General features: G+C 42.3%; 2 protein-coding genes and 1 pseudogene across 2 annotated transcripts in view; 1 reads left to right on the forward strand and 2 right to left on the reverse strand.

The window, feature by feature from the left end:
• The window catches only part of LOC141821567 (helicase and polymerase-containing protein TEBICHI), a 10,849-nt gene extending 7,028 nt beyond the window's left edge, over nucleotides 1-3,821 (forward strand). The window contains exons 9-13 of the mRNA XM_074708953.1: nucleotides 3-211; nucleotides 1,595-1,703; nucleotides 1,765-1,896; nucleotides 3,567-3,663; nucleotides 3,751-3,821. Of these exons, the coding sequence (XP_074565054.1) occupies nucleotides 3-211; nucleotides 1,595-1,703; nucleotides 1,765-1,896; nucleotides 3,567-3,663; nucleotides 3,751-3,821 (618 nt within the window). The remainder of the gene's footprint in view (nucleotides 1-2; nucleotides 212-1,594; nucleotides 1,704-1,764; nucleotides 1,897-3,566; nucleotides 3,664-3,750) is intronic.
• Nucleotides 3,822-7,716: 3,895 nt separating this feature from the next.
• On the reverse strand, nucleotides 7,717-9,899 carry LOC141822334 (uncharacterized protein C594.04c-like). The gene is made up of 3 exons (XM_074709777.1): nucleotides 9,663-9,899; nucleotides 9,326-9,589; nucleotides 7,717-8,342 (listed from the first exon to the last, which is right to left on the reverse strand). The coding sequence occupies exons 1-3, from the start codon at nucleotides 9,897-9,899 to the stop codon at nucleotides 7,866-7,868; spliced, it is 978 nt and encodes a 325-aa protein (XP_074565878.1). The 3' UTR covers nucleotides 7,717-7,865.
• Nucleotides 9,900-12,157: 2,258 nt separating this feature from the next.
• On the reverse strand, nucleotides 12,158-12,999 carry LOC141822157 (pectinesterase inhibitor 9-like; annotated as a pseudogene).
• Nucleotides 13,000-13,549: the final 550 nt, after the last annotated feature.

Below are 13,549 nucleotides of genomic sequence, written 5' to 3' on the forward strand. Positions count from 1 at the left end.
CTAAACCAGAATCCTCAATTAACTCTGATGAGAGAGATTACACTAAAAGGTTGGTCTATGGCATCTTGTATGGTATGGGTCCTAATGCCCTTGGAGAACAACTTCAATGCAGCCCTGAGGAAGCCACAGAAAAAATTCAAAGCTTCAAATATTCATTTCCTGGTATCTCTACTTGGCTTGATGAAGCAGTTTCATCTTGCCGACAAAAAGGGTTAGTTTACTTTTATCACAGTTAATTAGAAGCAACTCCACTTGATTATAGTCTAAATATTAAAAATGGCAAATTTTCTGGTTTTTCTGAGCAATGAAATATGCATTATTTTTAACTGTGTGCAGTTCAATATCAATTGCAAATATGTGATACAACAGTCTTATTTGCAACTGAGCTGCATGGGTTGACTACGGACAGACCGATGGCAAAGAACATAGAGTGTTGTCTGCTTCCTCAACTAGTAGGTCACCCTCTAGAGGTCAGGGATGCATGGGTGCTGGTCAACTGTACACGTAGGAGTACTTAAAAGTTCAAACCCGAAACTGGTTTACACCTTTGGAGGGTTATTAGAGTTGTAAAGGGCTTGACAACCTATTAATCCATGTAGGCATCCTAATATACACTTTGCTGAATTGGCAACGTCTCGTAAGTGCCACACTTGCTAATGACGGATGAATGGAAATCTAATTGGTGATTGATTTTAACATGATTTATAAATGAGTTAGATTTGAAAAATAATTAAAGGATGCACTAGATTTGAGACAATGTCAAAAGGCTGTTTATTTATATTTTAATCCTCAAGCCTTTGTGTTGCCGTCCTACTTTCCTTCTACAACCATCTTTCTTTTTCTTTTGCTTCCTCGTATTTTCTTGTCCTCTTCTTGTTGATCGCTATGTTTGGCCTGCTATTTATGTGCTGCAACGTTTCTAGGGCCTTCACTGTGTGATTTCCTTCTCTGGTTTTATCTCCTGCTGCTAATGCACCTACATGAAGGGGTCAACTTGAGAGATTTGTCATCTAATGTCTCATCCTATTCTATCTTATTTGCATGTTGCATATTCACTGCCCATAATGGACAACTAGAACAAGAAAATATCAAATATCTTTCTATCTATATGTTTCTCTATCACGTGTCTAGTTTAAGTTTTTTTAGAGTTATTCTAGTTTATATAGCAAATTGGGAATAGAACAACTTGACAGGAGACTTAAATAAAAATATAAGATGCTAGTTTTAGGCATACCTAGTCCTATGTCTATGCTTTAAATATAATTAATTATTTTGATAGAATTAATCGTGTTTAAGATTTTTATGTTGAATTTATAAATATGCCGTCATCCTTCATAAAATACAATGTAATATAATGTTTCTCTTTCTTAAATGCTACCATAATGATCATTACTTTGAATTGTGTGGTTGTTTGACTGTAATTTTGAATATGGTTTCTTTTCTTGACTTCCTCTAATTCAAGTGAAATATTGGAAAACATAACATCTATCTTGTTCCTGTTATGTTTGTAGTATTTCATTCTGTCAAAATAAAATATTGTTTGTGTATTACATCCAAGAGTATTCAGTTCTGGATTTCTCTATGACCATTGCAGATATATCAAAACCTTGATGGGCAGAAAGCGTTTTCTATCGAAAATCAAATTTGGAAACAACAAAGAGAAAGCTAAAGCTCAAAGACAAGCGGTTAACTCAATTTGTCAGGTAGCAGGGATTATTTATAGCTCTTATTTGTTTAAAATTCTTAGGTGACTTTTCTTTTCAGGGATCTGCGGCTGATATAGTTAAGGTAGCAATGCTAAATGTTCACTCTGCAATTGTTGATGGAAGATCAAACTTCAATGGGATCACTGCAGAGTATCCTAATCTCAAAGGACACTGCCGAATAATTTTGCAGGTTGTTATTGACAGAAAATTTGTTCTATCATTGCCAAACAGTATTTGTCCCAACTATTTGGAATCTGTTATATAAATGTCTTCCCTCCATACAGGTTTATGTAAAGCTATGTACATTAACTTTTTGTGTGTTCTTCCTAACATCCATCACTCTTTTGATAAAGGATGGCAGATTGCACTGCATTCTTATAATATTTTCTTAATCAGTCTTAAGACCATATGATGATCGCACAAGACTCTACAAGTCCATTTCCCTTTTCAACTATCCATTCTTTATTCTATCAATTATATCTCTGTTGTTGTATAATAAATTTAAAATGCCTAAAGCTCCTGTAGGAATTTCATGTTGATTCATCTTAACTAATTTATTCTTTTCTTATGATTGTAATTGCAAGTTTTAGTTTTACCTAACTTGAAAATTTTAGTTTCTAAATTTCTTTTCATAATTTTGGCCTTCAATTTGATTTATATACACTATCATTAATTACCATGGTATTGTCTGCAAATAACATAGTCCAAAGATGTATATCTTAAATATAATGGCTCAGCTAGTACTGGTGTGAACAAATTATTGAGTATACGTTAAAAGTATTTCATGATAAAATATTGTCATTTAGCATCTTATTTTGCCAATTAATTACTCCTATGCATTGGTTTAACTAAACAAGCCATTGGGCAAGTTACTTTTATATCCATGTTTCTTTTGTCAAAGATCAAGTTAAAGTATTAGTAATATTTGAAATCATGGATTACATGTATATTAGCTTTTTTAATGGATTTAATTTCATATCTTATTTAGTGATACAAGTGAGATTTGTATAATATTCCATGCTTGATATATACGTTGGCTGAATGAGAGATACTTGATTTCTTTTTGTATTTGCTTGATATCTATATATCAAGTAGCACAGAGCTTGATACAAGTAATACAAAGCTCAATGTGAGTGATATGAAGATTAATAGTCATACAAATATAATAAATTATGGAAAATTAGTAATATAATCCTAATGTCATGCCTAAATACCTAATATATATGCATAGGAAAAGGAAGCATACTTTTTAAATTAGCGTTTAAAGTGTCATTTGGAGAGTTGTGATTATACATTGGGTGTTTTTTTTTTTAATTTCATCCCCAAAATATAGGTCAATGTGGTCAGATTGGTGCCTAGTGTACCAAAATCATAATCTAAAACCTTGTTGTTTTGATACTTTTGGACATTCAACACCATATCTTGAAACCAATGTAACCTGTCAAATTCCATTGTTTCAAAATTCATACAGTATTTGTTGTCTAATCAGTGCTTTCTGTCATTCTTAGGTACATGTCTGGCTTATGTGCATATGTATGTCTCTTCTTTCATAATGACCAGTTAATCTTTATGATAATGTTATTGTGGTAGTAAGAGGGCTCCTTTTGGAGCAATTAAGAGGGCTTATCTGCATATGGATTCAATTTATTGTTATAATTCAAGGAACTGTTCATTCTGACAAATATAGGATTGCTTTTGGATTCCCCTCATGTGACTGACGTGTTATTTACTACTAAATATGAAGTTACTTTTATCTGATAATTAAATTGGGTATTAATTGTTATATTCGTTGCTCTTCTTGGGCACTTTTTGGATGTGCATCAATGTGACTGAATCCCGTCCTTTTGCTGAACCAATCAGGTACATGATGAATTGGTACTAGAAGTTGAGCCAAGTTTAATCAAAGCTGCAGGGAATTTTCTGCAGTCGTGTATGGAAAATGCTGTATCACTTCTTGGTATCATATGGATCAGAACTTTATTGCCTCATTTCGATATCATAGTCTATGTTTAATTGTACTTAGCAGCTTTGTTGATTGTTCCAGTTCCTCTGCGGGTCAAACTAAAATTCGGCAAAACATGGGGTTCTCTAGAGCCTCTCCAGTTAGAACCATAAAACTTGCACATGCAGGTATTGAAATATTTTCTGTTCAGTTTAAGAGCAGGTTTTCTTTTTTGTTAGTGTTATTGGAGGCGATACTTGTTAATTATATTAGATTAGATGTTGTAGTTGTAGGGTATTATGTCAAATTTTTACATATCATATAAAAGTTATATTACAATAGTTCAACTCAACTTGGTGTCAGGATGCATTGGGGTTCAAATTTCGCATGCGTCAATAATATTCTCATCAATTATTCAGGTTTTGGCAATCAAATGAACTAACTATATCTGCACCCATTAAGAAAATTATGATGTATGACAGTGAAGGAAGACTGTCTACAAAATTAACTCGCGGCCTTTCCTCGGGGGATTGAAGAAAATTCTAATGGACTTATAGCAGGATCTACATTGTTTGCATTGTTCTTTTTCTACTTCCATAATGTTGTCTGTTACTGTACACACTGATCATTTTTCAACAATAAAATGATGTCTGTTTCTCTGACATCTATTCGTAGAAGAATTTCTAGAACAATATTAGAATATTTCTTGTACAACGCAATATGATTGAGATTGTATTCACTTGTTCATTTCTTCCTATCCTCCGTTAAGTCCATATGCTTGTAAATTTTCTTTATTGGCTTTGTATATATAAAGGAAAGTGTTGTAGCAAACTAAATGGAACACATTTGTGATGCGAGACAGGAAAGTTTCTAAAACTAGTGATCTGTACATAGAAAGAAGCCTATCCAAAGTTTCACAACCAACATAATATTGTATCTGTTCTATGACCTTAGCTATCAACAGAATATTATTGTCAAACCCTTGCACTTTGTCTGAGAAAGAAAAGGAACGAGACTCGACTCGACTCAACTCATATTGGTTTTGGATAGAGTTGAGGATTTGGTTAAAATCGAATAGAATTAATTAAAATTGAATCGAATTGATTTTTTTTTAAATTAATCAAATCGATTGAATTTTTAAATAAAAATTAAATAAATCGAATTGATAAAATATCGATTAATTTGATTTTCGTTCAAATTAATCAAAATAATTAAAATTTTTAAATATTATAAAAATTTTATTAATTAATTAAGAATTTATAAATTTATTTATTTAGAAATTATTTTTTAAAATTTTGATTAATTTAATTTTTTGATTTAATTGAATAAGAAATTTTAAAATTGAACTGAATTAATTAATTTTAAAAAAATAATTAAAATTTTAAAATAATTGAATTAAATTTTTTTAATTCGATTGATTTAATTAAATTTTTACTCACCATTCATTTCGAGATAGTAGCTTAGTCATCGTGTTCGATCAAATCAATGAATAAACATATCGCACAATCTAGCGGGGGGCGGGGGCCTTGCTCGTATTTGTGTGTGAGGGGGAGGGGGGCGGCGGCAGGGGGCCCTGTTTGAGCGGGAGGGGACGGCGGCAGGGGGGCCCTGTTGAGCGGGAGGGGGCGGCGGCAGGGGGGGTCCTGTTGAGCGGGAGGGGGGCGGCGCCCGCGGGGGGCTTGCTGAGTGGGAGGGGGGCGGCGGCAGGGAGGGGCCCTGTTGAGCGGGAGGGGGCGGCGACAAGGGGGTCCTGTTGAGCGGGAGGGCGGCGAGGGGCTGGCGGGGGGGGGCGGCGGGGCGGGAGGGGGGCGGCGCCTGGGGGGTGGGTGGAGGGGGCGGCGGCAGGGGCCTGCTGAGCGGGAGGGGGGGGGGGGGGGGGGGGGCGGCGGGGGACGGGGGCGGCGGCGGCGGCGGCGGCGGCGGCGGCGGCGGCAGCCGGGGGGGGGGGGGGGGGGGGGGGGGGGGGGGGGGGGGGCGTGGGGGCCCTGCTCGTATTTGTGTGTGAGGGGGAGGGGGGGGCCTGTTGAGCGGGAGGGGGCGGCGCCCGGGGGGGGGGGGGGGGGGGGGGGGGGGGGGCGGGAGGGGGGGGGCGGCGCCAGGGGGGAGGGGGGCGGCGCCAGGGGGCCCTGTTGAGCGAGAGGGGGCGGCGCCAGGGGGGGAGGGGGCGCCCTGCTGAGCGGGAGGGGTTGGCGCCAGGAGGGGCCCTGTTGAGCGGGAGGGGGGCGGCGCAGGGGGCCCTGTTGAGCGAGAGGGGGCGGCCCAGGGGGGGGGGGGCGCCCTGTTGAGCGGGGAGGGGTTGGGCCAGGGGGGCCCTGTTGAGCGGGAGGGGGCGTCGGCAGGGGGGGGGGGGGGGGGGGGGGGGGCGGGGGGGCGGCGCCAGGGGGCCCTGTTGAGCGAGAGGGGGGGGGGGGGGGGGGGGGGGGGGGGGGGGGCGCCCTGCTGAGCGGGAGGGGGCGGCGCAGGAGGGGCCCTGTTGAGCGGGAGGGGGCGTCGGCAGGGGGGGGCGGCGCCAGGGGGCCCTGTTGAGCGAGAGGGGGCGGCGGCAGCAGAGGGGGGGGGGGGGGGGCGCCCTGTTGAGCGGGAGGGGGCGGCGGCAGGGGGGGTCCTGTTGAGCGGGAGGGGGCGGCGCCCGGGGGGGGGGGTGGACTTGCTCTTATTTGTGTGTGAGACGACGGCGGCGGCGGCCGGGGGGGGGGGGGGGGGGGGGGGGGGGGGGGGGGGGGGGTCCTGCTCCTATTTGTGTGTGAGGGGGGGGGGGGAGGGGGGCGGCGCCAGGGGGCCCTGTTGAGCGAGAGGGGGGGGGGGGCGCCCTGTTGAGCGGGAGGGGGCGGCGGCAGGGGGGGTCCTGTTGAGCGGGAGGGGGCGGCGCGGGGGGGGGGGGGGGTGGGGGGGACTTGCTCCTATTTGTGTGTGAGACGACGACGGCGGCGGCGGCCGGGGGGGGGGGGGGGGGGGGGGGGGGGGGGGGTCCTGCTTCTATTTGTGTGTGAGGGGGGAGGGGGAGGGGGGCGGCGGCCGGAGGGGAGGCTGCTCGTATTGGGGGTTTGTGTGTGAGGGGGAGGGGGAGGAGGCGGACGGTTTCTTGGGGATAGGGGATGGAGATCGGTTGATTTGACTCCCCGCTGCGCTGTCAGTTTCCTATTGGCCGACACTTGTTCACTTGGATAACTATTGGACGCGCATGTACATACTGTTGTATAGCAGAACAAGTTTGAGAAATACAACTGTTTCAGAAATATAAAAGATATATGAAGCGTAGTGGAAGATATTAAAAAATGATAAATTGAATCTACTCTTTGGAGCGCACCTTCTCTGAAACCCACATTACATTGTGTCATGTAATGAACCTTTTTTTCCTTAATAATAATAATAATAATTTAGTTTATATTAAATTAAATAAATTCACTTAGGAGCTTTAGCTCAGAGGATGGCAACAGGCTTGCATCAAGTTTTGAATTAGCAACAAGCTTATTGCTTGACAATTCACACAATTAAAGCTATTAACCTTGAGTTTGAGATTGTCATTTCATTGCTCTCGGGATATAACTGAGTTGATTATGACGGAGCAGACTTATAGAAGAGGGCAAGGATTTGAATCTTAGCAAAGCTGAACAATACTCTCTTTTGTCATGACCAACTGCAGTTTCTTGATTTACCTTCTCACATATGATCGTAGAGCCGATCGTGTGGAGCCGTTGGGATGGTGAATTCCACCTTTTACAGAAGAAATTATCGTTTGATTTGATTGGATAATCTATTTAGACTGCTAGGTTGCTGTTCAGTTTCTGAAACAGACTGTTTCATTCATATATAGAGTTGTTGTCTCATTGATATTTCGCAATATCTTTTCTTAGTAGTGTATAAACAAAACTATATCTGAAATTGGTCATAGTACTGTGAGTGATCAAATTAATGCTACAAGGTCCAGTTTCTAAACCAAAGTTTGCCTATATGATCAATTGAATGATCAACTTTAGTTATTGTCTCAGTTACACAGTTTTTTAAAAAAAACATGAAACATGAAGCATGAAGAATGAAGGATGAAGCTTTATTTGATGGAAAATGAAACTTACAAGTAGGACCGATACATTCTTCTGGAGGTAGGACACCATAAGAGCCACTTGACTAGTAGGATTCACATGACAGTTTTAAAGGAAAGATACGTCCAAATCCATAGGATTTTCTGATAAAATGATCTAGTCTTTGCACATTAAGCCTTAGCTACTCTTTGCCTTCTCCCTAATGGTTCGTTTGAACCAAGGAATCCAGACAGATGTTGTCCGTTGATACTCTCTAAAGGCCTCTGCCCGATGATCTTTCTTCAACATTCTCCGCTCGACGAGCACTGTGACATATGCCAAGCACAAAGTGTTCACTAGGGGACCAACAAACATCCATCCTTGCCCGACATTCCAAGCAAACAGAAACAAAGACCACCACCAGAGCTGCTCTCCAAAGTAGTTTGGGTGGCGAGAATACTTCCAAAGCCCTTCCTCAAGATTTGGCACTATGGGCTCACCAACTTTACCCAAATGTTCATTTCTACTTACGAACTCATACAATTGTGTGTCCGCAAAGTATGCTATGACGATTCCAGTTAAGCAGGCACCTGTCGCAATGGAATCCCATATATTCCATGGCTTATCACTACTGTGGATAGCATACATTGGCAAGGATAAACCAATAAGAAAGACCTACAAAATAAAAGCTAGTTAGAATGTTGCATCATATCTATTTAGAGACCATTGATAAGATAGAAGTATGACATACAATACATTGGACAAAACAAAATCAAGTTGAAGAAACAACTGAGCTTGCTCTATCAGTCCATGTGTGGATCTCTACTCATCTATCCAAAAGAAGTAGAACTATGTGCTCTGAGATGTGAACCCATAGAAAAGAGATGTCATAATTGGGATTTTAAATATAAAGGCCTTTGAATTTTAGATTTTGTATCTCTTTCATATTTCTGTAAAGGAAAAAAGTCGAACAAGGGGTGTTAAGCCTTTTATCATTCTAGTGCAAACAAACTATTTTTCTACAAGAACTCCGCTATTGTATCATTGCCATACTGAGTTTAAGCATCAAGTTCGAGATGGATTGTTGTGGTTGCTCCACAACTATGACACCAAATATATAACCAAACCATGAACAAAGAAAGGAATGAGAAAAAGACATATTGGCTAGTGATTGTCGAACCATAATTCTTAACTAGAAGAAATCCCAAATGTTTCTGCTCTTCAACCCACCCCTTGGATAGATAAAAACGACAAAGGATACATAATAACCAAAAAAGTAAGCATCATTGTCAAGATGTCAAAATATTGAACTTTAGATAGATATTTGGAGTTTTAGATAGACAATTGAACCCTGGGAGCTGAATGAAGCTATAAGCCAAGTTTGGATTGCTGTTCTTATCAATCACTCGATAGTCAAAACCCCATGGTGGTTTGTGTTTCTGAATTGCAGTATCTATCTCAAGAATTCATGCCATCAGTTCAGACCATAATGTGTAGATCAATTTAAGCATATTATCCAACAAGCAGATCCTTATTTTGGCATATGATCGGTGAAAATTTTCTAAAGCAAGCAACATGAGTTGAGATTCGAGTAGGCATTCCTTCAAACAGTTTGACGATGCACAGAGAAAAGAAAGGAAAAGATGGCATTTTGTCACCTGCTGCGAGAGGTAGACGGCGAAGAAGGAGATCCACCACCATGGCTTCCCATACTCCCTCCTCATATCGTTGAACCGCCAGTCCTCCTTCGCGCCCCATTGCCACTGCTCCCTCCTGAAGTAGTTGTGCGTGAGCCTGACGCTCCACACCCACGTCAGCCCAATCGCCACAGCAGACCTCGCCGCGTCCGCCTTGGCCATCGGGTGGCTGGCGTAATAGTGGACCAGCATCACCGGGATCACCGTCCAATACAGATCGATCAACTGCAAAGGAGGGATTTTTACCGATTAGGGCAGCAGGAAAATCACTTCAAAGTGCGAAGGGGAGTGAACTCACCCAGTGGTTGGAGAGGAGGAGGCCGATGATCCAGAAGAGAACGTCGACGTTGGCGAAGAAGAGGAGGTTGGCGAGGAGGAGCGGGTGGCGGGAGCACCAGGCCCAGAGGGCGGAGAAGGGAGGAGGGGAGGAAGAGGAGGAGGCGCGTAGGAAGGAGAGGTAGAAGAGGAGCGATGGGAGAGGAAGGAGGCAGGCAATGGCGGCATTCCGGAGACTTTTTCCCGTGGTGTGTGCCATGTCGTCGAGGTGTTCGATGGATGGTCTCAGTGATCGCGAGAGCAGTATTTAATGGGAAGAGAAGTGATAGCTATGGAACATTAAATTAAAAAAGGGCCGCGCGCGAACAATCACTACCTCACAATTCTTCTTAATTTAAAACCACCCAAAAAATAATAATAATAGTTTTACTGCTAAATAAAATATATATTAAAAATTTTAAACTCTTATCATTTCATTTCAATTAAAAAGTAATAATAATCTTTCTTACTCAAATTATTTCTTCTAAATGGCTAACCAATCACAAGGAGTACTGAGACTACTTAAACTTTGCCAAACCTATTTAAGGTTGTTTGACACTGTTTATCTTTATCAATCAACACTTATTTATAAAATTTATGAATAATTTAACATGTAAAAGAAGCTAAGTAAGATCCAACTTCATGATAGCCAAATAGTTTCACCATAGAACAAAATTAAACCTAGCTAGCTAGAACTACTCGTTCACCTCTCTTAATTACCTTTACAAGCTTGGCTTTGAGTTAGCCTCACCTTTCTACCTTTTAAGTGGTCCTTGACCTTAAACTTGTTTGCACTAATTAATCCTAAATCATCTTCCTAATTACTCAATTGTGCTTTGCCATGTTCAAAGCAGATGCATCTTCCTAATTGCTCAATGTTTAAAATTAAAACAAGAATGGAATTCTCTAAAGTGTGGCAAAGCAAGTGCATCTAATGATGAACACAGTCCCCTTCTCTTCTTAATTGATAATTAAGACTGCAATTATATACAACAGAGGTCCTGTTTAATCATACAAGTTTTAATTAACAGAAACGCCGCTTGCCCACTTCCTTCCTTCTCATCATCAACACTGAGCACAATCATCCCAAAAGCCATCATTAGAATGAATAATTATGGCATCTTCGAACCATCGTATAAAGTTATGGTAACATTGGACAAGTTTGATACCCAGAGGACTGCATGTCATTTGCAGTAAGTAATTTTTAACAGCTGCCAATATTCATACCAAACAACTAATTTTTAAGTTGATATCGGAATCAGAGGAACCCTAACATAATAAATCTCTGAACTGTCTGTAATTTATCTGTGCCATGCACGCGTGTTTGATACTTCCACCACCAGTTTTCTCTGTGAATTATCCAGAACGAACTAAAAAGTAATTGTATCAGTGTAAGACTGTCCTTTCCATAGCTTATTGTAGGGCCATGGCTGGCAATTGGAGAGACAAGGATGCAGAAGAGGCCCCATGACTTGTCCTCTCATACCGACAACATATCCCTGACACTACTGTTAATTAAAAAGCACAAAATTAACAGTATGTTGATAAGGGTTATTTTTATCTTCCATTTATAGTCATAAACTCCAGGATCAAATCTGAAGCGAAATAGCAAGTAAAAGCAAACTTGGAAAGATCAAAGTGAAAACTTACTGCAGCAGTGGTAATTAAGAATACTGCAGGGCCATGTGCTCTATGCAGGACCATGTGGCTGACGCCGCGTGAAGTCCGGCGGGTTTGTCGACTGGTGGCTCCCTTAGCCGATAACAATTAATGCCCTCGAACCAAATTGTGTCAGAGTTCTACTTTATGAAAGGAACCACGATTTGTTAAGCATGTGTGCGTTAGTAACAAGTTTTGAGTTCTTTAAGCTTTTTCTTCAATGTATGATATTGATTGGTGATGATCAGGCAGGCTTCATGGGAGTTTTATCCTGTTGACAGATGACTGAAACAGTAGCTTTAATTGGAGTAGAGATGAAGCAAGAATTAAGTATTAGTTACTGGCTTTCCTTTTCATCTTTACCATGATCAATTGTCTTTGCTTTGCTTTGCAGGCATGGTCAAGTGACTACTGTTAATGAGCTTAATCTTCCATGTTGCTTGATGCAGATAGGTAATGACATGCATTCTAAATATCACTTGTCGATTTGCATTTGTAACGTAAACGGATCCTTCACAGCTTATGTGACTTGACGATATAGATCACCACTTTTCAAAATCTTAAACGTGCTCTCTCTCTCTCTCTCGCCAAGTGAACATCACACACTAGTTCATTCGTCCAGAACGTCTTTTCATATGAAAAATTGGCCAAGCATTGACAAATTCGCAACGTTGATATGCTAACACAAAGGAAAATTATTAATCTCTTAAAATGGATTATAATGAACTAATATATATCTATATGATCAGAGAAGAGTGAAACATACATATATACAAAAGTTTTCATAATTAGTACATGGATCCGGATCCAAGTAATTAAGAAAGATTTACATACCCACACAAGTTTTCATCATCTTGTCAAAAATCCAACTTATACATGCTTCCTTAAGAAAATATTACACATCAACACATATCATTATACTACATTCTTCGATCCCACTCCGTTATATATATACATACGTACGTACGTACAAACGTAGAAAGCATGGGAACGACACCATTTATATAGAGGTCAAAACAGAGGATGACTACCCGAGAGTTCGAGTTCAGTTCAGTTCCTGGGACTGAGCTGGTTGACGAGTGCGAGGGCGTTACTGGTGACCTGCGCCACTTCCACCACCTTCTTCCGGACAGCGGCGCGCAAGGCGGGGCCGGCGAACTGCGCGAGGCCGTCGAGGCAGGTGGTCTCGTCGGTGAGCGAGGCGCTGACCCAAGTCTGCACGTTACTGAGGTGCCAGGCGAACCGGCTCCGCTGGGAGCCGGCGCCGCGGGACATGGCGGCCATCTCCTTCACTGAGCACCGGAGGCGGTCCACGCCGTCGCGCAGGGTCTCGACGCAGTCGCGCACCGCGCCGGCCTCGAGACTCTTCCGGGACCCGGTGGTCGAGGCCGAAATGCGGCCGACGAAGGAGGAGGCGACGCCGGCGCGGTCGGCGCTGACGGTGAGGGCCGCGCGGGCGAGGGCGAGCTTGCTGCGGTGCAGCGCCGGGGCGTAGGCCGCCAGGCACTGCTCGCAGAGGTCCGGGTAGCGCGTGCGCCTGCAGGCGTCGCGCACGAACTCAGTCGTCGAGGAGGCTCCAGCTCCAGCTCAGCTCCAGCTCCAGCTCCGCCGACAGCGAAGGCGGCGAGCAGAAGGAGAAAGGCAAGGACGGAACGATCCATTGATAAAATCGACTACACTGATGGAGAGAGGGATTTTGGTGTTTGTGGGCATTTAAATAGAAGGGCCGCGATGGGTAATTTAATTACTGAAGAGTAATTACGTGGCATCTTGTGATAGGTATGCAATATATAATTATGCTGTAGAAATTAAATGGAAATGCTAATTATGTTGGGTGGGTTCACGAGGGGCCCGCTTCCCAGGTTTCCATGCACGGTTCACGTGATTTGGTCAGTGCATTTGGATGTGACACAGGCATGTTCATGTTGGATGTGACACAGGCATTTTCATGTGAATTTTTGTTGTAAGAGAGAATTTACATATGTTGGGCAAATTCAGGAAGATTGCGTGATTAAACCTTAACGTTTGGACTCAAAATGTTTAAGTTGACAGGATTTCAAATAAAAGTTTAATTAGTAAAACAATGTGCAACTTGATTTTGAAATTACAGTCACAGGATACAAATGCCTAACTTCTATTTAACAATCACAGGATTTGCATGACTAAACTTTCATGAGTCTTCCAGAATTAATTATGACCTAAGCTCGTTAA

This window comes from Curcuma longa, chromosome 2, assembly GCF_044706935.1.
Source record: "Curcuma longa cultivar G26 ecotype Majalengka, Jawa Barat chromosome 2, ITB_CL_G26_1.1, whole genome shotgun sequence".
Taxonomy (NCBI): domain Eukaryota; kingdom Viridiplantae; phylum Streptophyta; class Magnoliopsida; order Zingiberales; family Zingiberaceae; genus Curcuma; species Curcuma longa.